This window comes from Oncorhynchus nerka, linkage group LG9a, assembly GCF_034236695.1.
Source record: "Oncorhynchus nerka isolate Pitt River linkage group LG9a, Oner_Uvic_2.0, whole genome shotgun sequence".
In the NCBI taxonomy this organism is placed as follows: Eukaryota; Metazoa; Chordata; class Actinopteri; order Salmoniformes; family Salmonidae; genus Oncorhynchus; species Oncorhynchus nerka.
The window spans coordinates 39,351,743-39,365,647 of record NC_088404.1 but is presented as its reverse complement, the minus strand read 5'-3'; the positions used below and the strand labels follow the sequence as shown (position 1 = coordinate 39,365,647).

The window sequence follows — 13,905 nt, the reverse complement described above, 5'->3', positions numbered from 1 at the left end:
TTACATATCGGTAGCCATCTAATGTGTCATGATAGGTGGAGACGAGATTTTGAGTCTGCCCTACTCCGCGCAAATGCGCCCTCCCTCACGCACACTAGATACACCATATAGATGCATACATAAGAGTAGGCGCTCTTCTCATGAACAAGATACTGAGCAACGCTCTCACCTATGTAGCAAAGTAGCTGTGCTCAGCAAACGGATTGTAACACTGACGCGGATTTTTACTTGTTTCAGACGCGTCTTTTTTCTGAATTGAGTGGCCTGAGCAGAATGGTATCCCTCGTGAATTACGCGTGTATTTTCTTGCCTCTTGCTCTCCATCTGAGTAAGTGTTCACTTAGAATTTTTTTTTCTTCTATAGAAATAACAGTAATGTTTAATTTGTTCGTACTATGTGGGTGGGATTTATTAAATGCACCTCTAAATTATAGGGGAACGAGTCGCGTTAAAGTGGACACCAGAAAATATTTTATCGGTGCCTAGGTACAAAATTCGTGAGTTCAAAATGTTTTATTATATAAATGTTTGAATGGATAATTAAGAGTTGCTGACGTAAAACTAGGTTACAGATTAAAATGAGTTAAATGATTGCAAAGAGATGAGGCAAGTAAACAATTGACAATCTTTTTTAGTCGTTTTACCATATTTGGTCGTATTGTATAGTTTGTGTATAGATGGTCCTTGTTTATAGTATTATATTAGTCGTCTACCATAGTTATTGATTTGAATTCACATGCCGCTTTGTTCTTGGGTAGCCTATTACACTACATTCTCAAGCGCAGTCGAAGCGTCAGCGTGTGTGGCGTCAGTGAATACAACATCTAGAACACATTTCCACTGTCTAGTTATTATAATAGCTTACGCATTATATTGTCTGCATTCTGAAATAGTTGTATGCTCTCTCGGGACAACTGAATCCGTCACCTCGATTCCCTCAGTTTATTCCTCACAAAGGAGGGGCTGATGTAATAGTGTTACGAATCCCTTTTGGCCCGACAGTCTAGGAGGGATGGTAATGAGACCCGTAACATAACTCATGCAAATTATTATTGTGACAAAGTAAAAGTGTGCACGAAATAACCACGACAACAGAAATCTACCGTCAAACTCTAGGTTTATTTATAAACACACGGTAATGGGGGGAGCAGGAAAAGGGGCTGAGCTGGACCCAAGAAAAGAAACAATAAGTATTCAAAAACACCCCTAAGCTAGACTAGCCTACTTTAACAACAGCTAACTAACTAACCAAAAATACAGTGGGTGGTCCGCCCAGTTCTAACTAGTGTATTTAACAAAGTTAACCTACGGGTAGTGTATGCCCATGGGCGACTTGTCTTGGTTTCCCCCTTTTCCCACCAGCAACAAACACCATAACCCAAAAACAATACTCACAGGTGATGACAAAGTGCTATGAGGTGCTTAAACAAAAGAGAGGTTAAGACACAAAGCAAGAGTGAAACACAGAGACCTACAGACATGGCATTTACAGAGAGATTGAGCGAGAGATTGCTCTAGAGCAAACAAATGATGGGGTTTTTAAACCATGGGGAAGGAACTGTGATAGGGTAGGAAATAGGAGGAGGTGTGTCTTCTGATTGATGATTGATTGGGGAGTGATGATTTTCACCTGTGAGGGGAGAAGGAGAGAAAAGAAACACACACACAGGATACACAAACACACACAGGATAACTGTATCCGTAACAAATAGCCTACTATCCATTGGGGAATTGAATGCGAAAAGAATAATTAATTAATCGCATTTGCCTTCCCCTGATAGACTGCATAAAGTAGCACAGGTATGTCATCTGAACCTGTGTGGCTCACAAGCTGAATAGTCCTCCTTTCAGGACAGTGCGGATCATAGCCATCCCTCAACCTTAACTTATTTTCGTGTGAAACCTATTGGTTAAAAAAAAACAAAGCACACACACCAAACAACCTTTGGAAGGATTATCCCAAGAGGTTATCATGTTATGTTACTTTTCCCTGGCGCTCAGTATTGGGACCCTTCATTCTGCATAATATTAGAGAGAAAATATGATCTGTCCCGTGAGTAGTCGACCTTTATAGTCATACAGCGTCGAATGTGTATCGCCTGCATACTATAGGCCAGGTATGACTAGATTCAGGCGCAGGACACATTTTAGTTGAGTGGATGGTCAGGGGTCCAGAACACAAGAAGCCTAAACAGATGTGATCATATACAAACGTAAGCAAAGTTTGAAATCATTTTTTGTCAAATAATATATCTGTTGGGGCTTTTTATGGTCACTTTTCCAGTTTACAAATGAATTGTAATGATGTCTCTCTATTATGCATGGGAATACTTTCGAACAGATTTGGGGAACCCTGCTATAGGCTATGTTAGACCAGCCATTGAGAGAAAAATGTTTGATTTAACAGGATTCTCTCTCAATTTACGCCTCTGTGGTTTGAGAGTGTTCTAAAGGCATTTTACTGCAGTACACAAGCATATGAAGCAGACATTACTTCCTCATTAAATCAGGTTCATGCTCTCTAGTAGAATTGCATCCACTTTCCTCTCTCTTCGTGACTATTCATTACTGATCTTCATTTCCCCATGTTAATTCATGGTTTACACATTCTCACACCAACCATGTCCTCTTCATTTTTATTCAGACTTTGCATATAATATCTATCAGATCACCAGTCTGGTACATCTACCATCCCCCGTCCTCGTTGTACTTCAATGGATAATCTGCAACTTTCTAGTCATCTCATCAACACACCTCACAATTAAGGCAATATAAAGTGCCTCTCCTGAATCCTTTGTTTGTAAATGAAGCTTCTGATTCGATTGCTGAAGAGTTTAGTAATTAAGGAGCATACGGGGAGGAATGGAGAGGAATTTAATTTCTTCACCTGAATTGTGCATATGATTAATCAGACACAGCCCCTCTAAGCTTTCAACTTCACATCAGCCCTGTCCCAATAATGACCTCCTCCCCTCACCCTATCCCTGTCTCCTCTCTTCAGCACAGACTTAGGAGTGGCGTGGAGTCCCTAAACAAACGCTGTGAAATGAAACCGCAGCTATGCATGATGCCCCATGACACTCCACCCTCAGCCAAGGCTGAGAATTAATATTCATAGGTAGACCAACTTTTATACTTCTGTTTTAAGGAGTTACAGGATCTTGTTTCTTCTAGCACTAATGAGTCGTGTGTGATTCAGCTGTGACTTTGTGTCAGTGAATTGGTGTGTTGTGTGCTTGGATGGCTATTGAGGAAGAAGAGAAGTCCATTGGCTCCCAATGTGCCCAAGGTTGCTGCAACTTATGTCCCTGGTGCTTTGTTCTGTGTAGGCAGCAGATGCTCTCATAGGCGGGGGGGGGTTGCGTACTGTAACTCTGAGGTATGGGCATAGATAGTCAGGTATCTCTTCCCATCTGTTTTCATAACAATGCTATACGTTTGGCTGAGATAAACAGTTATAGGGTAGCTTCAGAGGTCAGGTCATAGAGAAGAGAACAAGGAGTAAAGGCCGAGCAAAGGTCAGATAGTGTGTGCAGTGGACACTAGGGCTGGACAGTGATGTAATTGTCCCCCTGTTCCCATCTGTTGTTGAGTGGAGTGAGCATGGAGCTTCAGCTCTGTTGAAGCCTGTGCTAACCCTGATAAGTTACAACTGGAAACTCAGGTGTTCTAGTCAATAAAAACAAATTAACTCCCAGAGAGGGTCAGTGCGCTTGTGTCCATTACAATGAGCCTCTCACTTACTCTCCATATGAGGGGGAGAGGGATCAATGTGCACAGGAAGCTCATTTATTAGTCAGATGGAGAATGGCCTACCATGGTCCTGGACCAGTACTAAGAACACAGAGAGAAAGAGTAGTCATAGAATGAACAGCATGGGGAAAGGCTCTTATCGGAGTGTCAGATTGTTCTGTCACCGTCTCACTGAGTGCTTTGCTTTGTGTCAAAACTTCCATTCTGTCAACATGTGCTTAACAACTTCCAGGAAGTCAGTTCATTTTTACTCTAAATATATGCATGAAGACTCCATCTGCAAATAGCATTTTTATTGAAATGTATTAGATTTCCCTATACAATCTTCTGCAGTTCAAGACTACTCTAAACAGCGAGAGTTAGACGCGTGAACACAACAGAACCCTGTGCTTCATGAAAGAGCACAGGGAGAAAGGAGATGGAAACTGTTGCAGGGATTCCCTGCCCCATAGAACTGGGTTGGCATAATCAGCCAGGTTGTTGGCACCTCTGTGTGCCTTGGAGCCTCCACTTGTCATAGTGCCTCTGAGCTGGGCTGGCTAGCCTGGTACACGGTGGTCGGGAGGCCTTGGCAAACCCAGCCAGAACTTTCAGTCTTAGGGGCACTAGACATGTTAGCTGCTCAGGTGAAGTTCATTAAATGCATAGATCTGAGTGTTCTCCCTCGCTTTCTTTATCGCTTTACATAACAGTCGCTAAGTAAACAGTTTTTCGATATTCATCTTTAATTCAAGCTCCGTTGTGAGTTCTCTTAACAAGCTTTTAAGTTAAATAATGTAAAGATGAGGTCAGCTGGCTAACTCCATGTAGAATCAACTCATCACTCTTGTTCAGAGATAATCTCTCTGGCCCCTTCAGTTGTCTCAGTTTCAACAGTATGGGATACAGGAAACAAGGAATGCTGGCAGTGTACTCACAGAGGATATGTAACTGTTTGTAACCATTTCTTTAGCCGTGTGGATCAAAGCAATGTGCCTGCAGCCTTTGATTCCAGCCAGGTCACCCTTGATACAAGTCATTATTCGACATCCACCCATGTCTGAGGATGTTGGAAGACGATGTGGTAACCATCCACTAGGGGCAACAGTGAGCGCTGTTACCTTCGAGTAGGAATTTGCCTCTGATTCCATTGGTTGCAAGTTTGAATCCAGCAATATTGTTTTTTTGATTTTTGTTTTAAGCCTATCCCAAACCTTAACTCTTAATGCCTAAACTTAACCTTAAGCACTTCCAAATTTGACGTTTGCAACAACTTCGAAATGTAATGTTTGAGAAACCAGTGGTGGAAAGTACTTAAGTAAAAATACTTTAAAGTACCTCTTAAGTCGTTTTTTGGGTATCTGTACTTTACTTTACTACTTATATTATTGGCAACTTTTACTTCACCACATTCCTAAAGAAATGAATGTACCTTTTTCTCCTTAAATATTCCCTGACACCCAAAAGTACTAGTTACATTTTGAATGCATAGCAGGACATGAAAAATGGTCTAATTCACACACTTATCAAGAGATAATTCCTGGTCAATGCCTCTGATTTGGCAGACTCACTAAACACAAATGCTTAGTTTGTAAATGATGTCTGAGTGTTGAAGAAAATCATGCCGTCTGGTTCGCTTAATATAAGGAATTTTAAATCATTTATACTGAAGTATATTTTAGCGATTACATTTACTTTTGATACTTAAGTAAATTTTAAACCAAATACTTTTACTCAAGTAGTATTTGACTGGGTGACTTTCACTTGAGTCATTTTCTATTAAGGTATTTTTATTTATTTAACTAGGCAAGTCAGTTAAGAACAAATTCTTATTTTCAATGACGGCCTAGGAACAGTGGGTTGAGGGGCAGAACCTGTTCAGGGGCAGAACGACAGATTTGTACCTTGTCAGCTTGGGGATTTGAACTTGCAACCTTTCGGTTGCTAGTCCAACACTCTAACCACTAGGCTACCCTGCCGCCCCAGGGTATTTTTACTTTTACGCAAGTACAACAATTGGGTACTTTTTCCACCACTGTGAAAAACATGGATGAATGTCTAATTCTGACGTGAGACTGTGAGAGCTAGTTGAAGCTTCATGGGTTTTTTCTTTTTGTGGATCCATCCACTCATGTTCTTGTTTCCAATATTTTTCTTAGGTAATCTTTTACAGTAAGATGCTCTTACCTGTGTACTTACCTCTTGGCCCCCTTGGGTGAATAGGGAGTCCACCATCTGTGTAGTAACACTGCATGTAACAACACTAATATTAAAATGTTGTTACAGTACTTTAGCAATTGCAAAACAATATATTTGAGAGCAGATTTGTAATTACAGAAGTAGAATAGGTAAAATTAATAGAAAAATGAAAAGATGCTGGAGGAGTGCTTGACGCCATCTGTTAAACATGGTGGAGGCAATGTGATGGTCTGGGGGTGATTTGGTGGTGGTAAAGTGGGAGATTTATACAGGGTAAAAGGGATCTTGAAGAAGGAAGGCTATCACTCCATTTTGAAACGCCATGCCATACTCTGTGGACGGCGCTTAATTGGAGCCAATTCACTCCTACGACAGGACAATGACCGAAAGCACAGCTCCAAACTATGCAAGAACTATTTAGAGAAGAAGCAATCAGCTGGTATTCTGTGTATAATGGAGTGGCCAGCACAGTCACCGGATCTCAACCCTATTGATGGGTGGCAGGGTAGCCTAGTGGTTAGAGCGTTGGACTAGTAATCGGAAGTGTTGCAAGTTCAAATCCCCGAGCTGACAAGGTACAAATCTGTCCTTCTGCCCCTGAATAGGCAGTTAACCCACTGTTCCTAGGCCGACATTGAAAATAAGAATTTGTTCTTAACTTACTTGCCTCGTTAAAATAAAAAATGAGCTGTTTTCGGAGCAGCTTTACTGTATAGTACGTAAGAAGTGCCAATCCAACTTGTGGGAGGTGCTTCAGGAATTGACAACTAGAATGCCAAAGGTCTGCATTGCTGCAAATGGAGGATTCTTTGACGAAAGCAAAATTTAATGGACAAAATTATTATTTAAATAAAAAATCATTATTTATAACCTTCATTTTGCAGCTCATTTCATGTATGTTTTCATGGAAAACAAGGACATTCTGAAGTGACCCCAAACTTTTGAACGGTAGTGTAGGTATAAGAGCAACTTGTCTTCTTCATACAGTTTTAATTAGTGCACCTGTCCCATAAGTAACCTTGATTATTCCGTTGTGCCCCAACCATAAGATATGACCTAGGTGAACACATACATTACACACACATGTATTATGCAGTTTAAGTGATCCATGGTAAGGATGGTAGGTGATTGTAATGAGAGACTAGGAAACCATTCAGTATAAGTGCATTGACATCGAAAGCACTTTGGAAATCCCTTGTCAGTTATTATGTAATATATGTAATGTTAAAGCATCTGCGTACAGTATCTGCTTAACTCTGTATGATTACTATCTTACATAATGTTTTCATATAAATTACAATTATTATTTTTGGAAGAGGATATTTGCATATTCTGCAGTTGTAAAAATGTAAAATCTAGCCAATTATTTCTAGATTTGAAAGAACAGACCAAAAATACTAAATTAGCATGATCTTTCAGAGATACTTGGAAAAATATTGGGTTCTTCATGTTTTTTAATGCTGCATCCCAGGGAAAAATGCAGCTACGTGTGGCAGTCCTGAAGGATTTAAGCAGTTTCACCACTTTTCCATCTGGCTTTTTTATGTTAGTCACACGCAGAATTCCTGGTTATATCTCATCATGATGTTTTAAATTCCTTAAATGTATCTAACATTGATTAAATGTATTTAATATAAATAATGGCCCATTAGATCTGAAGTTAAAGCATGAAGCAGTTGGCCTGATGAATGATCCTGAATTTCATTCCATTGCTCAGTTATAAAGAGGATAGTAGGGGACATATCACACTTTTAAAGTCCCATATACTGAGTGTAGAATGTGTCCCATTTAGCCTACTTACATCCCACCCCTTCAACCACACACAAGATCCAGAAATAAACAGAGATAGCTTTTAATTACTCATGATTTCTCCGTAGGGATGAAACTCTTCTATTGCAACATATTTATCGTTATGCAGAGGACCAACCAACATTTCTTCCTGATGCAGGGGTTGTGGAAGGAATAATGCTGAATTGAGGTAGCCTGACTGTTTCTGCAATCAACAACTCTACATCATGGTCAAAGTAGACAGATATAACTTTACCTCTGATGGTTGAGTGCCTAAGGGCTTTTTTAGTAATGTCCCAATGATGTTATAGGAATGTTCTCAGGTTGCTGGGTCAGGGCTCAGCCGTGTGATGCTATATTAATGTTACAATTATTTGACTAACTTTCAGAAAAAGTAGATATTGGTGTTTGTAGAGCAGAAGGTGTAACAGGGAAAGGAAAAGGGAGGGCTTAGAGGAAAGGAGAGCGAATCACGAGTTAACTTTATCCTTCAAACTGTTTTCTTTGAGGGCACATGCCCTTATGTAACCTAATGGATCAAGTTGAAATGAAGTGCAAGAGATGCATACTCACCAAAGTCCAATGTTATCAATTTGTGTCAAGCCAGAAGGCAGTTGCTACACAAGTTTCCATTATTAACACCTTTTCTATCACAGATAGAAATCATCTTTTAACTTCAACACTTATTTGGAGTCTAGTTTTGCTCTTACATAGGGCTTCACATACTCTCTATTTTACTGTTATGAATCTGACCATGTACTGTATGACATCTGTTAGTTTGATACAGCTCTGTGGTCTATCAACTTCAATTATGACACATTGTATGACAGATGGGATTCTCGTGCCTCTTTCAAAGCCTATTTTCGGACCTTTTTGTGTGTAGCTGAGTAGTTTTTCTTTTTGTCAGACTGAATTATTGAGCCCTTATATCTTAACCGTCTCACGTTGGACACCACACTGATCGTATTCAAAAGGCAGTCCCATCTCATTGGCTTCTATGTCTTCTTCTTATCTGTTTTAGTGAGGGTTATTAGAGCAGCTATGTCTCATCTGCCTGTTATCAAAGGTAGCGCTCAGCTCAGCGCTCAGACTCTGCTGAGGGGAAGGGACGGGAGAAGAGGGGGATACAGTGAGCCACAGCTCCCTCCACCCTCCACAGGCAACAACACTCCCATGGGGCATGGACTTGGATGAGATATAGAGTGAGTGTGTGTGGTGTTTCTGTGTGTCCATGTGTTGTGTTCATTTTCTTAATGTGTGTGTGTGTGTCTGTGTTTATTAAACAGCGTGCTAAAGAAGGAATATGAAAGAAGCTTGCACATTAAAGATCTCTCTTCGTCAGTGCCCTTCAAGCAATTTGTGTATCCTTTTAGCTCTTCTGAGCCAAAGAAATAGTTACTTGGCAAGTCTTTTTTTCCTAAAGATTTATCAGATCTTTAGAGAGAGAGGGAAAGGCAGGAAGAGCGTTCAAGAGACAGAAAGGCTTAAGGAGCTGGACTGGATTTAACGTCTGAGAAGGCTTTTTCCTTACATTGATGTGAAACGTTGCTCTCTGAGTAAAGCCTATTTCTTATACTCTCTCTTCCTCCCTCCCTCTCTCTCTCCCTTTCACTCTCTATCTGTACTAACCAACTGGCAGATAATTTGCCTCATGCAGTCTTCCTACGTCTGCATTTTGTCCAATTATTTTCATACACCTACAGGACAACTTGTACAGCAGTAGCGCTGGTGGTCCTAATGAACATGATCGTCGGCAGTAGCAGCACTAATCCACTCATTTCAGTGTGACCTGCTTGGCTTCAACCCTCATTAGAACAGATTACAGTTAAACCAAGACTACACCAAGTTGCTCCACCTCTCCTTTCTCAAAATGCTTCAGAATAGACAAATGATGTTACCAAACCTTTGTCTTTCTGGAGCACAGTGGTATTTATGTAATCTCTCTCTCCACATTTCCGTCTCGCTCCTTTCTGCATCACTATTGTCCTCTATGGGAAAATGTATTTTCTGTGGATGTAGGATTTTATTATTTTCCCTCCTCTCCCCTGTGATAGGAACTGAGGTCCAAATGGAAACATTTGAGAGGTTAATCATTCATTTGGAAACGGGAGTTAGTCCGGTTTAGCTAATTATCAGGGGTTGTTTTTTATGCCGATCCTATGCATAGCCTACTCTCCCTCTCTCGCTCTCTCTGTCTTTCTCACACTCTTTCTTATTTTGCCCAGCATGGAGGTTGCAGTGGGAATTCAGTCCCTCTATACCTCTCGCACGCAATGCTGTCACTAGCAGGTTCATTAGCCTGGCTGTTGCCCTTAATGATGGAGTTACCATAGTGCCATAGTAAACCTCCCCAGCCTTCCACCTACTCAGTGTCAGAGAGTGTGACAGCAGTTACCTGGTCAGACAAAAATCTTTGGCTTTGCTGCTCAGACAGTGACATGCTGAATATTTGCTCAGACAACAAAACACTGAGCTACTACTAATCAGAGACACAATGGAGTCTATTTAGACAGTGCGCCACAGACCTCTGAGCGCCACCCACAGATGAAGAATGAGTACTTCTGTTCAAATTCCTGTCCCTGTGAGGGTGGTACTAATGATGTGGTGGATATATCAGTCTAATAATTGGCTAATGGTTCTTGTCTCTAGAGCACCTTGTATTGGATGGAGTTGTCTTCCCAGTGGATGTGTGTGGAGCCGACGTTCGAAAACACCAGGGCCAGTGTAATGTACATCTCACTCTGAATTAAATAGTCAGGTCCGTAATTATTGGCACCCTCAGTAAAGATTAGTAAAAAATAATGTATAAAATAAATAATACAAATACTGAGCTATTTTATATGCTCCAAAAATTGAGATTGTAGAACATGTTGCGAGGGTTCTTACACTATTCCTCCATTCAGAATGTTTCCAGATCCTTGATGTCCTTCGTCTGCTCTTATGGACTGCCCTGTTTAATTCAAACCACAGGTTTTCAATGGGGTTCATTTTGTGGTCAATTAACCATTTCTTTGTGGATTTTGATGTGTGCTTGGGCTTATTGTCTTGCTGGAAGATCCACTTGTGGCCAAGTGTCAGTTTCCTGGCAGAGGCAACCAGGTTTTTTTTGTCTAAAATATCCTGGTACTTGGTAAAGTTCAGGATGCCGTTGACCTTAACAAAGGCCACAGGACCAGTGGAAGCAAAATAGCCCAATATGAATGGTCTAAGATCCCTCCTAATATGTTCTCCAATCTCATAAAACATTTTAGAAAAAGGTTAAAAGCACATACCTTTAAATTTGGTAGGCCATACCCTATCCCTTGCCCACACTACAACAAACATGGCGTCAAAGCCGCTTCTCGCAACAGCCTTGAACGCTTCCCTCGAATACAGCATAGAGCACGTCACTGCAACACTAACGTAGCAGGTGTAAAAGAAACACCTGGAGGGGGATTGGCCAAGATGGCTGCTTGAACAGACGCTTTTTTACCGAGCTCCGTACCAAACTTCAGAAAGATTGTGAAAATTGTTTAAAAAAAAAAAAAAAAAAGTTTAGTCATTATCTTTATTTGTTCAAGATATAAGACCTTTCCTGTGACTGGAATGATAATTGGATAATTTATTTCAGCATGTCCATGCAAAGTCGTGACAAAAAAAGAAAGGAAAAAGTTAGCCGTTCTATTGCTAATCAACAAGAGAGAAACGTGCTTATAGACAACTGCCATAACTACACTTGGCCTATGGATAATATCATGCTTTCGAATGCTGAAGATGACGAATTCCCCTCTTTACCGGTTACTCCGTGCAAACCTCCACCCTCCAAAAAACCCAACATGAACTCTGACATCGTGGCTACCCTCTCCTTACTCATCAACTCCAGGTGTGACGGCATTGAGAAAATGGTAGCCGCGAACACCATGGTTATCGAAGGCTTGAAAAAGACTGTGGAGTTTGCATGTGGTGAAATTAATGATGTGAAAACGAGAGTGACAAAAGTTGAAAAAAATGTGGAAAGGGTGGAAAAGAATAACAATGTCTACCATAGACGTCTCACTGATCTGGAACAATACACAAGAAAATGGAACCTGAGACTCTACGGCTTGCCAGAGGTGGAGAATGAAGATGTGCGAGGAGAGGCTATCCGTATCTGCCAAGAAGTTTTGCCTGCAGAGAAGAACAAAGTTGGTGATACCATCGACGTTGTACATCGCCTCGGCAAGAAGCAACAGCAAAGCGATTCAAGACCCAGGGTATCATCATCCTATTCACTACCAGATTCTACAGGGATGCTGTCTGGAAAGCTGCTAGGAAGAACGCCTTCCTTCAGAGCCATGGTATGCGTTTCGCCGAGCATCTCAGCCCGGAGGACATAGAAAGAAGGAACAAGTTGTGGCCAACGATCAAGATAGCACGAAGTGAGGGGAAGGCTGCTTACTTCGTCGGAGGACGAGGTTTCATCAACGGTTCAGAAATCCATATTCCTCCCTAAAATCTCACCAGAAGGAACAGGTTGATGGTTTCAGCCATGCTATTCTCATTTTCCTTATGTGGTTTACCTATCAAGCATCAGGTGACTATTTTAAAGGAATACTCAGGTATTTCAATTCATTAGTTTGTTCTTGTATGACCAGAAGTCCTATTTTGTTTATAAACTTACGAAGAAGATTGAAAGCTGAATTTATGTTTTATATATACAGTAACTAAGATACTGTTTTAAATGGCATACAGGTCTGCTCTGACTTTACACGGTTATTGTTCTATTTAGTTATTAATACTTATTTCCACAGAAGGTCTTAGGAACGTTTATATGTAAAACATTTTGTTATTCAATTATTTTATGATCAGATTTCATATGTACTTAAAATAGTAGGTACCCTTTTATTTTAATTATTATTTGTTTTATTTCTCAGAATAGTTCCTGATTACACTAAAGAGGGTTTTTAGTCTCTCTTACCACAAGAACCCTTGGTTTGGTCTTGAACATAATTTCCAGTTGAGTTGAATTTCAAAGGTTATGGAATAAGCTATTTTCACTTTAAATTGACTTAAATGGTGCAGATCTCGGTTCCTTATCGTTTACGTTCACTGCTCCTACGTCTTTGACTCATCCTACTACAGTTTATACTTTTATATAATCTTTGTTGTTTTGTCTTTGTCTATATTATCTCTTAATGCTAGGGGGTTACGAAACAGTGTGAAGCGCAAGGCCTTATTTTTATTTGCTAAACAATTTCGAACAGATTTTTGCTTTTTTCAAGAGTCTCACTCAATTTCTGCTGATGCCAACTTCTGGAGGTCACAGTGGGGCAACGATATTTGGCTTTCCCATGGATCTGAACGCTCTGCTGGTGTCACTACAATGAAAAATACCTTTGGTGGTAATATTCTACACTCGGAATGTGACCTCTTTGGTCACTTTATTTGTCTTGTGATCAGTTACAATGACATTACACTCATTACTGTAAACTTCTACGGGTACAACACCAAACATGAGAATGATGAGTTGCTTGAATCTATAGAGAAACATATACTTCATTGGCTATCTAAATTTCCCAATTCGTTATTATTGATAGGAGGGGACTTTAACATTACAATAGATAATTCAACTGATAGATGGCCCCCAGGTAGGCCAACCAATCAGAATTTGGGTTTAATACTTTTTATGGAAAAGTTTGATCTTACTGAGATATGGAGAGAGAGGTTTCCGGCCGAAAGATCATTCACTTGGAGTAACAAAACAGGCTCCAGACAATCCAGAATAGATTTTTGGCTTATATCCAAATGTATTGATAGTGAGTGTGTTACTACAAATATTTGTACTACTCCCCTCACAGACCATAAGGCTATTTACATTGATATCAAAATATTTACCCCTGATACGAACCCTGGTAGAGCATCCTACTGGAAGCTAAATAGCTCATTATTAAATAATGATATTGTTACATTTGAGGTTAAAGATCTGCTCTCACACTTTTGGGAAAGGGCTTGTGAAGAAAAATCTTATTGCAAGAACTGGGAGCTCTTTAAATTTGAGGTGTCCAAATATCTTAGAAAATATGGTAGTAAACTTGCTAAGACCAGAAGAGCTGAGGAGGAAAAGGTGATCATTAAGATAACTTCCCTTTCTCAGAGGTCCCCAGCCGACCTCTTGGGGGAGGAGAAGATGGAACTAATTGAGTTACAAAATAAACTGGATAATATATA

The 13,905-nt window shown here is 40.3% G+C and overlaps 1 protein-coding gene across 1 annotated transcript in view; it reads left to right on the top strand.

The window, feature by feature from the left end:
* The first annotated feature begins 94 nt into the window (after positions 1-94).
* The window catches only part of LOC115134762 (neuritin-like), a 34,669-nt gene continuing 20,858 nt past the window's right edge, over positions 95-13,905 (top strand). Inside the window, exon 1 of the mRNA XM_029668957.2 lies at positions 95-328. Coding sequence (XP_029524817.1) covers positions 274-328 — 55 coding nt within the window. The 5' untranslated portion in view covers positions 95-273. The remainder of the gene's footprint in view (positions 329-13,905) is intronic.